Source organism: Octopus bimaculoides, chromosome 1 (genome assembly GCF_046866305.1).
Source record: "Octopus bimaculoides isolate indiv1 chromosome 1, ASM4686630v1, whole genome shotgun sequence".
NCBI lineage: Eukaryota > Metazoa > Mollusca > Cephalopoda > Octopoda > Octopodidae > Octopus > Octopus bimaculoides.
Genome location: NC_142928.1, coordinates 4,722,640 through 4,736,301, shown reverse-complemented (window position 1 = coordinate 4,736,301; position 13,662 = coordinate 4,722,640). Strand labels below are relative to the sequence as shown.

General features: G+C 40.7%; 1 protein-coding gene across 3 annotated transcripts in view; it reads right to left on the bottom strand.

The window, feature by feature from the left end:
- LOC106880950 (axonemal central pair apparatus protein HYDIN) overlaps positions 1–13,662 on the bottom strand; it is a 193,311-nt gene that overhangs the window by 92,373 nt on the left and 87,276 nt on the right. For all 3 annotated transcript variants that reach the window (XM_089348067.1, XM_089348075.1, XM_089348084.1), the window contains 7 exons: positions 11,717–11,900; positions 9,832–9,973; positions 7,875–7,952; positions 6,187–6,393; positions 5,759–5,878; positions 2,864–3,021; positions 1,027–1,067 (listed from right to left, as the gene is read on the bottom strand). In XM_089348067.1, coding sequence (XP_089204193.1) covers positions 1,027–1,067; positions 2,864–3,021; positions 5,759–5,878; positions 6,187–6,393; positions 7,875–7,952; positions 9,832–9,973; positions 11,717–11,900 — 930 coding nt within the window. The remainder of the gene's footprint in view (positions 1–1,026; positions 1,068–2,863; positions 3,022–5,758; positions 5,879–6,186; positions 6,394–7,874; positions 7,953–9,831; positions 9,974–11,716; positions 11,901–13,662) is intronic.

Sequence of the window (13,662 nt, the reverse complement as noted above, 5' to 3'; positions counted from 1 at the left end):
CTCTCTCTCTCTCTCTCTCTCTCTCTCTCTCTCTCTACTGCTCTTCTTCATTAACCTTCCATCTACCACTCACCTTCTCCCTGATGAACTCTACCACACACTCATTAGGTCAGTCCCTGTTTAATTCCCGCCTTTCATCACTCTTCTACCTCCCCACCATCATGATGCTTGTGTAACGAGGAACAGCATCCCGTCAACCCCACATTCTTTACCCTCGCCCTCCCTTACGGCTGGCCATTACTTTGTTTCTTGCTAACATTTTATTCTGCTGACACTAAACGAAGAAGAAAAGGTAAAATCACAATGAGAGAGCCTCTGCATGGTCAGCCAATATGCTTGATGTAGCAGACAATCACCCTCGTCTCATCAGCAGCAGCATGCTGGCATGATTCGGATGGTTTGATGGGCTGTACAGAGCTTCTGCGTCAACTATGGTTGGATGCCCTTCCTGTCGCCAACCACTTTATATTTTCCATGGCACCTGCATTTGAGAAGCGACCTTTCTTACCCTTCATATGTAGAGAGTGCATAACACCAATGCAAGGTAGGGTGCCTTGTACATAGTAAATATAAAGAACACTCAGTAACCTGGGGAAAACAGACCAAGGAGAGAAACAGGAAAAGGAGAGGGACAGGGAAAAAAGAGGGACAAGAAAAGGAGAGGAACAAGAAAAGGAGAGGAACAGAGAAAGGAGAGAAACAGGAAAAGGAGAGGGACAGGGAAAAAAGAGGGACAAGAAAAGGAGAAGGAGAGGAAAAGGAGAGAAACAGAGAAAGGAGAGAAACAAGAAAAGGAGAGGGAGAGGAAAAGGAGAGGGACAGGGAAAAGGAGAGGAATGACAGCAGAAAAGCCATGCTACAGTTTTAAGTATGCAATACTTCCACAAGCCGGCCATTAATATCTTAGTATTGCCTTTATTCACTGAGCAAACTTTTAACTCAATTCCACCTTATTCAACTTGGATTGATTCTGCTATGAATTAATGACAAGTAATGGAAGATATTTCATTAAATTCTTCAACTTACATGAAACTTTTCTTTCTCCTTTTCTGAGTCGCGGAATTTGTCTACAGGAAAATAAGAAGACAGGAACTAAAGTTCTATATTTAAGAGATGAGGAATTATGTACATTATTTACATTGGACGGATATTTGTCCTCACCTTGTTTGTTAACATTTCGACTGATATACTCTCCAGCCTTCATCAGGTGTCTTGGGGAAATTTCAAACCTGGGTTCTCATTCCTAAGGTATTTTTTGATGTTACTATTATTATTATTATTATTATTATTGAGGTCACTGCCTGGAATCAAACCCGTGCTCCTTAACCTTAGGAATGAGAACCCAGGTTTGAAATTTCACCAAGACACTTGATGAAGGCTGGAGGGTATATCAGCCGAAACGTTGTGTTAATAACAAACAAGATGAGGACAATTATGTAAATAATGTAAGAACTCCACTGTGTTTCTGGATTACCAATAATCAGTGTCTGTGGACATTATATCGACAAGTTCAGTTGTCACTGGCAATTAAAACCATTTTCTTCTCTAACATCATTTATAGTCTAAGTTAAGCAGATATTTCTAGAACTAAGTAATAAAAGCATTTAATGTCACTTTTCAGATAAGAAAAAAAAAAGATTATTAACCCTTTAGCTACCAATCCAGCTATGACCATCTCTGCTTTTATGACATCAAATCTGTTTTAATGTAATCTAAATTAAATCCTTCCATCAAAATTTTATCTTAATTTACATTTCAAACACTTGCTTATTCAGGACAAAGTTACTTTCTTAAGTTCTTCATTTTCAAACTTAATTGAAACAAAGGCAGAGGATTTCAGTCATGAATGTTTTCGTTTTTTTCTTCCATTACAAAGCAATACAAAGTTCAGTATTTCATCATCATAAGCATCAGCATCATCATCCTCATCAGCATCATCATCTGCCTCATCATCATCATCCTCATCCTCATCAGCATCACTATCATCATCATCATCAGCATGAACTGGTCAACAACCTTTAGGATTTCCCTTTCAACAGTGACAATTGGTTCCACATATGGTTTCTGCAGGTCAGTGTTGTGCATGACCTCTGACCTCTGAGTACTGACTGTGAGGTCAAGTGAGATTACACTATACATTCTGGCATCCGGTGCTTTACAGGAAGTGATCTATTAGGCCAAGCATGTTGAAGTTTTTCCCCCTGCTTAGTCTGTCTTTTTTTCCCCTCATTGTCCAGTCACATCATGTGAAAAGCACCTGCATTGATGCCACATAAAAAGTTTCCATTCTGGTTCCGTGTAAAAAAGCACCTGTGCTGGTGCACCCAGTACACTCTGTAGAGTGAGGAAGGACATTCAGCTGTAGAAACCATACCACAACAGACAACTGGAGCATGGTGCAGCTCTCCGGCTTGCTGGATCCTGTCAAACCATCTAACCCATGCCAGCATGGAAAACAGACATTGAAATGATGATGATGATAATGGTGGTGATGGTGATGATGGTGATGGTTATCACGATCGTGATGGTGACGATGATGATGATGATAATTCGTTTACTTCTCTTTCATTCCCAAGTCTGTTTTCTCCCACAAACTAAAACCATTTATTTAGTTCTTCCTTCTTAGACCTGTGTTCTCTCGAAACACTCCTCACAATTATGTCTTTCTCCAAACACCAATCTTCAGAAGATAAGACCAAACTGAAGATGAATCACATCAACGTCACCAAGCTATTCCTGTCCCCAATTTAGAAGGGCCCAAAAGGGCACATCTCCTCCTCCGTGTGCAAATCTAAAACACACACACACACACCTATGAATACAATGGGATATTCTCTTTAAATCTGAAACGTAATTGCCTTACCTTTCACTCGAACATTCTTTTTCGCTGAATGGCCACCAACGTCTTCCACTTCAGATTTCTCTGACGGACTCAGTGGATATTTGGCTTGCAATGAGACGCGGTCCCAAAATTCCAATATCTCTATTATGTCTTTATAAGTATTGTCAAAAAGTTGGAACCTAAAAGAGACATTCAAAGAGATCTCATAGTATCCACCTGAAGCAATCGTCATCATCATAGTTTAACATCTACTTTTCATGCTTGCATGAGTCAGACTCTCTATGGTTGGATGCTCTTCCTGTCACCAACCTTCACCTGTTTCCAAGCAAGATAATACTTCTCCTCTTGGCCAGACATTTTCCCTGAATGACTGGTCTAACCAGCGCCACTTGCATGAAAGTGATACTCAATTACAACCTTCACATTGAATCAAAACAAGGATACACACACACACACACACACACACAAACAGGCACAAGCATGGGTGTGTGACAAGATGTTTGTTACCAATCATGCAGTTCTGGGTTCAGTCCCAATGTGTGGCACCTTGGTCAAATGTCTTCTACTATAGCCCCAGACCAACCAAAGCCTTGTGAGGCTTGTATGTATGTGTGTGTGTGTGTGTGTATATATATATATATCTATATATATATATATTATCGTCATCATCATCATCATCGTTTAACGTCTGCTTTCCATGCTGGCATGGGTTGGTCATTTTGACTGAGGTCTGGAGAGCCAATGGTTGCACTAGGCTCCAATCTGATCTGGCAATGTTTCTACAGCTGGATGCCTTTCGTAATGCCAACCACTCCGAGAGTGTAATGGGTGCTTTTTACATGTCACTGGCACAGGAGCCAGTCAGGTGGGCCTGGCATCAATCACGTTCGGATAGTGTTTTTTATGTGTCACCGGCACAGGGGTTAGTCAGAGGGTACTGCCATCGGCCACATTTGGATGGAGCTTTTTACATGCCACTGGCACGGAAGCCAGTCAGGCAGACCTGGCATCAACCAAGTTCAGAGGGTGTGAGAGCCAGTCAAGGGGCACTGGTATTGGTCAGTCAGGGGTCACTGGCTGAGAAGATACAAATTGCTCTTGGACCACAGATCAATAAATTAGCACAGCTAAAATCCGTATCATGAGAGCAGATCACAGATAAATACCAGCAGATGGAGGGATGGGTTGATCATTTATTCAGGCCTCTGCTCGCAAGACTGATCAGTAGATGAAAGCCTACAAGAAGTAATGGCCCAACTTCCAGGGATGGCAGAACTTGACAAAGACTCCACCCAGGAGGAACTGGCAAAAGCCATTGATGAGCTCACAAGTGGAAAGTCTCCTGGCAATGACAATCTACCAGCAGAAATACTGAAAGAGAACAAGGACACCATCCTACTTCATATATACAAGTTAGGGTTAGGGTTAGGGTTCTGCTTGCGAAGACCTGTGGAGGCAAGTTAAATCGAAATCAAATCAAATTCGCAAATTCGATGACTGGCACCCGTGCCAGTGGAGCGCTAACAGCACCAATTGAGCATGATCATTTCCAAAGCAGCTGACTGGCTTCTGTGCTGGTGGCGCGTAAATAGCACCATTTGAGTGTGATCATTACCAGTGTTGCCTTACTGGCGCTTGTGCCGGTGGCACGTGAAAAAACATTTGAGCAAGGTCATTGCCAGTGCCACGTAAAAAACACCACTTGAGCGTGGCTGTTGCCAGTACTGCCTGACTGACCCTCGTGCCGGTGCACGTAAAAGAACCCACTACACTCTCGGAGTGGTTGGCGTTAGGAAGGGCATCCAGCTGTAGAAACTCTGCCAGACCAGATTAGAGCCTAGTGCAGCCTTCTGGTTTGCCAGTCTTCAGTCAAATCATCCAACCCATGCTAGCATGGAAAGTGGATGATGATGATGATGAAGTTCTTGATTCTCTGTTAGAAGCATGGAAAGGTCTCACAAGACATAAGAAATGCCACCATAGTGACCCTGTATAAGAACAAGAGAGAGAAGGAAAACTGCAACAACTACAGAGGCATGTTACTGCTATGTATTAGAGGGAAAGCATTTGCCCGAATACTGTTGAAGCACTTGCAGAGGTTAGCAGAAGGAGTTCTTCCAGAAAGTCAGTGCAGCTTCAGATCACGACGCTCAACAATGGAACAATGGTTATGATATTTCTTCTTCAACAGCTCCAAGAAAAGTGCCATGAACAAAGACACAGTCCAGTTTGATGGTTTCACATCAGACAGCTTTGAGATCAGAAGTGGAGTTAAACGGAATTGTTCTGGCAACGACCCTTTTCAGTATCTTCTTTGTCATTGCTGTTTTGGTTTGCCTTCAAGGAATCTCTTGTAGATGTCTCCCTTCACAGGAGAACTGATGAATCCCTTTACAATCTTGCACATCTCAGAACAGAAACCAAGACCAAGTCAACCTTGTACTAAAGTCCTAGGCTGACAAAAACCTTCTGAATGGATTTGGTTGATGGAAACTGAAAGAAGCCCGTGTGTGTATGTGAGGGGGGGGGACCCTTGTCTTGACCTCGTGTGATGGTTGCAAACAAGCAGCAGCATCACACAAGTGATGCTGCTCATTTCCAGTGTTGTATGAAAAACAAGTCTGCTGACAGAGAAATATTACCTTGTGTGAAAACAGGTAAGGTTTGGCTACAGGAAAGGCATCCAGTCATAGAAAACCTGCCTCAACCAATTCCGTGTGGCCCATGCAAGTATGGAAAAGTAAACATTAAACATTGATGATGATGATGATGATGGTGATTAAGATAAGCGCTGTTTCTTAAAATTCACATGTAACACCATGTAGCATTGAGAAAAAGAAAGAAGAGAAAACAGTTGTGATGTTCAGAAATAGAAACGCTGAGAAAATGACTCATATTGAAATTCTAAGAACATACTTCTGCATTTCAAGTAATTCTTCTTTGGTCAGTTCTTTATATGGATCTTCTGGAATCTCTTCTTTCCCTTTATTAGATGATGCGTCTCCACCGGTTTTTCTAACAGACTTCTTTCGGCGTCTAGAAAATAAAATAAATTTTCAAAATGCTAAACAACAATATCAAACATATTCTGTAATCAAAAGACAGACTGAGAGATGTTGAATTGTTTCAAGTTATTTGAATGTTTTTTAATCAGAATCATAATTAATTAATTATAGACAATCAATTCAGATAGTGGAATGAGAATCTAGTTGATACCATATCAAAATCTGAATGTACAACTGACTTTTCCTCTTCTGCTGCACTGTGTCCACTTCTGCCCACCCACCCATGCCCACCTCCTACATTCACCTGATAACATTTACTCCCCCACTGACAATACTTACTCGTCTGGCATGTCATTCCGATCGGTGGCCTGGGAGTCAGGACGTTCTGTGAGGCCACCTTTACTATCACCTTCATATTTATGGCCAAATCCTTTGGTCCCACCCTTTTCACCAAGGGTCGCTCCTTTACCAGGAGCGCCAGCCTTCTTGTCTTTGTCTTTTTCATTCGATGGTGGTGCAGGACGTTTCCCTTTTTTCTTTGATTTGCTGAAAATTAAATAAACGAATGATATCACAGTATAAAGCCCCAAGCCATTAATTTTTTTCGGGGGGTGGGGAGAGAGCAATTAATCGATGACATCAATCCAAGTACTTAATTGGTAAATTATTTTATTGCCTCCCCACCACCACCACCACCACCAAAATTATGAAAAGTAAAGATGACCTTGGTGGGATTTGAACTCAGAAACTGAAGAGCCATAACTTAAATATCAACCCCAAAATCCAATGATGCTGCCTCTTCAAGGTTATAAACACTGAAGATAAAACTCATATGGACGTTACCACTGAGCCATAAATACCACAGAAAGTTTATAGAAGCATCTTATTCAATAACTTCCATTATATATATATATATATATACAATACATAGTGGTTAGGTTGGTTAGGTGTGTTGCACTCATGACCATGAGATCATGGGTTCGATTCCCAGACTGGTTGTACATTGTGTTCTTGAGCAAAACCCTTCATTTCATGTTGCTCCAGTCCACTCAGTTGCCAATGGGTCACCCTGTGACAGAATAGTCTTCTGATCAGGGGAAATGTTGGCCTGCTTGCCTGGTCAGCAGGGTGGCATCATTCGAAAGCTAAAACTCTGCAAAGCGTATTGTGACCAGCGATGTATAACAACAACATCTGATAAGTTTGGTTGATCATGTGATCACATGGTGAACCCAGTATAAATCATAGCAATCATGATATTTCTTCTTCAACCCAAAGTTCCCAACCCTGTAACTTCCTTCATCTGAGCAACTGCCAACCCAACTGTAAATGGACTTCTAGAAGACTTATTTAACACAGTTTCATCATTTTAAAAGCTCTTTTCCCATGTTAGCATGACTTAGATGGGAGAACAATCAAAGTTAGATTTTTACAGTTAGACACACTTCCTAATGCCAATCCTCATCTGTTTTTCAAGTAAGGGGTTTCTTATTACAAAGGAATTTAATAGGGCAAAGCTACTGGAGGATTTATGGAGAGGAAATGTCAATAAACATCATCAGTTGAAGTCCAACCCTTTATGGATGGGAAACCTAAGGTAATCCCATAAACCAGCCTTCCCCATTTTTAATATATACACACACACACACACACATATATATATATATATATATATATATATATATATATATAGGTGTCTTCTTTCAGTTTCTTTTTAACAAATTCACTCACAAAGTGGTGACCGACTCAGGGCTATCATGGAACTCACTTGCCCAAGGTGCTGTGCAGTAGGGCTGAATCCGAAACCATGTAAGAAGTGAAAGTCCTGTGTGGGTCCAGGTTCAATCCCACTGCAGGAAGTGAAATTATTAACTACACACCCTTAACCTACTTCCATTCACCGAGTGTATAGAGGGTATATACAGGGTATATACAGGTGAAATAAACAAAGCATGAGTGTAAAATGGCAGAAGATGGTGCCTATGAAATACTGTTCTACATAAAATAATCAGAGAAACCAAAATTACATTTCCATTAGGCGCCGGTTTTCCGCCTCCTGCATTTCTCGTTCTTTACGTTCTCTTTCTTCTTTCTCTTTAATTTCCCTAAAAAGAACAAATTAATGCAGATAATCATTTCAAACTACTTCAGTTGTATTCAGTAACCTTAGATGTCAATAACATGTCCATCTATATTTTTGCCTCCTCCAATGTTTCAAGTTAATCTTCATCACAATTCTATGAGTTACATCTTAGGACAGCTCTACCTCATCTTTGACACACTCTTTTAGTTTCTGATCATTCTTATCACCTTCTCATGTCTGTTGTTCAGTCTCCCCCGCCCCCTTTGTCCTCCACTCAAATGCCTCTGACAGCCATCTCTCTCATTGTACAATTCTTTCTCTCTCTCTCTCTTGACCACACTGCACATTATCTCCACATTTTCTGATTTACCAACACTATTATTATACTCCTTCCTCTTACTACCACTTATCACCTCCAAGCTTCCTGAGCCACTCCTATTCTTTCTCCCCTCCTTCCTTAGCTCCTCCTAACTCCTTCCTTTCCTTTCAACCTTCCTGAGCCATTCCTATTCTTTCTCCCCTCCTTCCTTAGCTCCTCCTACCTCCTTCCTTTCCTTTCAACCTTCCTGAGCCACTCCTATTCTTTCTCCCCTCCTTCCTTAGCTCCTCCTACCTCCTTCCTTTCCTTTCAACCTTCCTGAGCCACTCCTATTCTTTCTCCGCCTCCTTTCTTAGCTCCTCCTACCTCTTTTACCTCCCACCTTCCTCAGCCTCTCCTACTTCCTTTCTTTTCAACCTTCCTGAGCCACTCCTATTCTTTCTCCCCTCCTTCCTTAGCTCCTCCTACCTCCTTCCTTTCCTTTCAACCTTCCTGAGCCACACCTATTCTTTCTCCCCTCCTTCCTTAGCTCCTCCTTCCTCCGTCACTCTTATTCCTTTCGCTTCTCCCATACTAATATTCACGACTGACCACACCTCCATCCTTGTACATTAACCATCAGTAATTATCTCTCCTCTCCTTTGATTCTCCCCAACTACCCTTATACACGTACCTCCTCTATAGCCAGACACCTCTGCTCATCCCTCTGTCATACTTCAGCCTCTCAATACCTGACATTTAGCCACTTCCTTCCTTACTACAATCCCACTTAGTCAAGGAGTACTCTCCTATCTTGCAAGGCACTTGCTAACCCCACTAGTGTTGGTGAAATGAGAAAAAAAAGTACTCAATGCACTCAACAAAGTGTTTAGCATTGGCAGGGAATTGAGCTGTAGAAGCCATGCCAAAACAGACAATTCTGTTCTTTACTTTTTGTCGGTTATTTTATATTTTTGGTATATATTTAGCCTGTGTCCAGAAATCCAGAAAATCCAGAAATCCAGAAATCTGGACCACCTCCGATCCCAAAGTTGCCAGGTAAAAGATTCGATACCTGTAATAACAAGTGACAGAGCAGACAACTTACCACGGCACAGGGGAGAGATTCTGAAACACAAGACAATCTACCAAAGGAAGCTATGGAAGCTGAAAGGTGTTGGGACAAGCCATAGGCTCAGGGATGTACTAGTTATCATATGTGAAGGTGCATGGCTTAGTGGTTAGGATGTTAAGCTCATGACTATAAGGCCAATGCATTGTGTTTTTGAGCAAGATACTTTATTTCACTCAGCTGCCAACTCTGAGTTGTACCTGTAATTCAAAGGGTCAGCCTTGTTGCACCTATGTCACGCTGAATCTCCCAAAGAACTACATTAAGGGTATGAGTCTGTGTGGAATACTCAGCCACTTGCACATTAGTTTTACAAGCAGGCTGTTCCGTTGACTGGATCAACTGGAACCCTCGTTGTTGTAACCTACAGGGTGCCAGTCAGTTAGTTGTCATATATGATGGGAGGCAGGAGATAGTGGCTAATGACATAGATAGGTAAAGCATTAAGTCTTTCCACTGCAAACAACTTACCTTCTCATCCTATTTTTCTTTATTACCATTAATCGGTCTTCTACTCGGGCCCTTTGTTCCTCGGACATTGCATCATACTCTCCCTCGGACATTTCTTCAATCCATTTCCTCTCCAGTTCATCTTCTAGAATCTTCTGCTTTTCTAAAGAATATATTAATCATTAAATATCAAACAGTTTTCCATAAACAAATACAAACTTAGAAAATCACTATTTTTAAATTTCACAAGGAGAGATATTATTCAGCAACAGTACTTTGTAGTAAAGTTTGTTTGCCAACATAACATGGCAGTCCTGGTTTAGGACACAGATCGTGTCGTATAGCCAGCTGGAGACAATGTCTCCTGGGGCTAAATTACAGCAACATTAGTCCTAAACTAGGACTGCCATGCTATGTTGGCAAACAATCTTTACTACAAATACAAACTTGACTCAAGTTCTCTAAAGGTCAATTTCATGGAGACAGTGAGCTAATTGTAATTAGCTGATGAACTAGCCCTCATAGCAGATTCCATATCAGAGCTAGAAGAAAAATTTTAGGTGTGGGAAAAAAAAAAGCCTAGAATCTAAGGGCCTTAAGGTTAACTTAGCAAAGACTAAGGTCCGAGTAAGCAAGAAAACTGATAGGACCCTACTCCACTCAGGTAGGTGGACCTGTTCAATTTATAGGAAAGGTGTAGGCAGGAGCTCCATATAGTATACCCAGTGTAAGCTATGGACACAGGATGTGTAGTGGGTTAATTGGAAGGTTATCAGAGAAGATAGTTTTCATATGTGGAAGATGCACAGGATCCACAGAAACTTTAGAGACTCAGGAAACTGATTCTCTCAAAAGTTTTGGTGACTCATTAGAGGTAGTAGATAATTTCTGCTACCTAGGGGACCAAATTAGTTGTTGGGGAGGATGCATGGGGAGTGTGACAGCCTAGAATAAGAATAATTCAGAGAGCTTTTATCTCTGTTGGCTACGAAAGGTTTCTCTCTCTGAGTGAAAGAAAGATTGTATGACACATGTATATGGAAAGCAATTCTACTTGGTAGGGAGACATGGGCCCTACATGCAGAGGACATGCAAAGGTTAAAAAGGAATGAGACTAGTATGCTCCAGTGAATGTCTAATGTAAGTGTACATGTTTGACAGAGTGCCAGTTTTCTGAGAGAGAAGTTAGGCATAAGAAGAATTTGTTGTTGTACGCAAGAGAAGAGACTGTGCTGGTTTGATCATGTGATGTGGATGGATGCTGACAGCTCCATAAAGAAGTGCCAATCTCTCAAAGTGGATGGAAGTGGGAGACCCAAGAAGACATGGAATGAAGTACTTAAGAACAACCTTGGGAAGCTGAACCTTTCAGATGTGATGACAAAGGACTGAGATACCGGGCATCTGGCCATACTCAAGAAGACCCATACCCCACAGCAGAAGTGTTAAGACCAATACTTCTGGTTGTGTAAAGCACCCAGGGCAGTGCCACATAAAAACGCCCATGCGGTGCCACATAAAAGCATTCAGCACATTCTGTAAAGTGGTTGGCGTTAGAAAGGGCATCGAGCTGTAGAAACCATACCAAATCAGACCAGTCTGATGCAGCCCCCCCCCCCCCCCCCAGGCTTGCCAGTTCTGGTAACAGTGTCCAACCCAGGCCAGCATGGGGAACGGACATTAAATGCTGATGATGTTGATGATGATATATACACACATACAACAGGTTTCATACAGTTTCTATCTACCCAATTCACTCTTCAAGCATTTGTTGACTCAAGTCTGTAGTAGAAGACACTTGCCCAAGATGCCACATGGTGGAACTCAACCTAGAACCACATGGGTGCAAAGCAAACTTCTTAAACATCACAGCTATGCCTGAAGAACTCTCAAACAATATACTGACCTTCTCGTGCTTTTAATTCTTTTTTCCTGTTTTGGTAAGTACCGAAATCCAGTCTGAGGCTGATATGAAAAATGTACCGTCTGTTATTAAAGGCTCTAAGGATGACCTGTTCAAGCGACAGGAAGCTGGGACTGAACATACTTTCGATACCATCAATGACAACACCTTTGTGGCAGTCAGGCATCTGAAAGAAATTGCAATTAGAGAACAAATATTAAAGGGCTTTTAGTTTCTCTGCTTTCTTTACATCCACCACCTTACATCCACACATTCACTTTCACACTCACAGAATAATAATAATGACGACAATAGTAATAATAATAATAATAATAATAATAATAATAATAATAATAATAATAATAATAAGGGGCTCTCATGGCTTCTGACCTTAATTGATTGGAAGTGTTATCATGTACATTGTTTTGTCTTGGTATAAAAGATGGGCTACAGCAAATATTCTGCTCAATACCACAGATTTGCTTCTCAGTTGTTTGACTTCAACCAGTTGAGCATGTCCCTTGGTGGCTGACGATATGTGCATCTCTGATCATGAGTAGAAGTAGTGGGGGAGCATCATAGCCATGTGTTGAGAGGAATTCTTGGGGGTTTGGATAATACACCTCTGGAAACATGGGTGTTTTGCTCAACATCCTTAAACAACCCTTATTCAGAGACCTTTTGAGCGGGATGGGCTACTCGACCTGAAGAAAATTCTAACTGGGCCCCACCTGCAAGGTCATGCGCTGTTTATCTTGACATGAAATCACCATGTCGCAGACACATGGTTGTGATGCATGTGCCTGGTGCACCCTTATCAGACGGATAGTCATGATGGGTATAATGGGCTTCGTATATTTTACCCGAGTGTCACTTTGGTGGCATGCACTGCTCTCTCACTCAATAATAATAATAATAATAATAATAATAATAATGCTTTCTAATTGATGTATCAATATCAACAGATGACAATGTTTCTCTAAAAGAAATGGAGAAACTTTCAAAATACAAAGACCTGGAAATAGAGGTAACTCGAATGTGGAATCTAAAAACAGAAACAATTCCTATCATAGTAGGTGCCTTAGGTATAATAAAAAAATATTCAGACAAATACATAACAAAAACACCAGGACTTACAAATATATATAACATAGAGAAAATTGCACTACAGGGCACTGCACACATCCTACGCAAAACACTTTCAATACAGTAACCATAAGAGCATCACAGCAAACTACAGTGCATATCCAAGGCGCACAGAGCTGCGCTCGGTCATGAAGTGAAAGCACGTTATAAAAATAAAACTACTGAATAATAATAATAATAATAATAATAATAATAATAATAATAATAATAATAATAAATAATAATAAATAGTAAGAGTCCAGGACCAGATGGGGTCCAAGGTTATTGGCTGAAGAAACTGAGGGGGCTCCATGAAAGGATAGTGAAACAGCTAGATGAGTGCTTGCAGGAAGGCTTAGTACCTAGCTGGACGACAATCGGAAAGACATTGTTATGTGCCACGTATCCGGAAAAGGAAAATGTTGCATCCAACTTTCGACCAATAATATGTCTTCCGCTAATGTGGGAGCTAATGTCAGGTGCTTTGGCTGGCAAACTGACACATTATACCAATGCTTAGAAAAATAATAGATTACATGGGAAAATGCGAGCATGAAAAGTAATATTAAGATTATAAACTGGGACAAGTTATTACACTGTAAAAGTATAGGACAAGCTATTACTTCAAGTAAAGTAAAGAATAAGAAACTTTTTACTTAAAATATTGCAGCTAAAATTAAAATTTGAAAATATTTTATTATAATTTACAAATAACACTATACTTATTTAAGTAGAATTTGGCTAATTTACTACCTTAAATACAGAAAAAAATGACTAATTAGACAAACTTACAAATTATCTGAACAGTTTTGTACAATAAATTT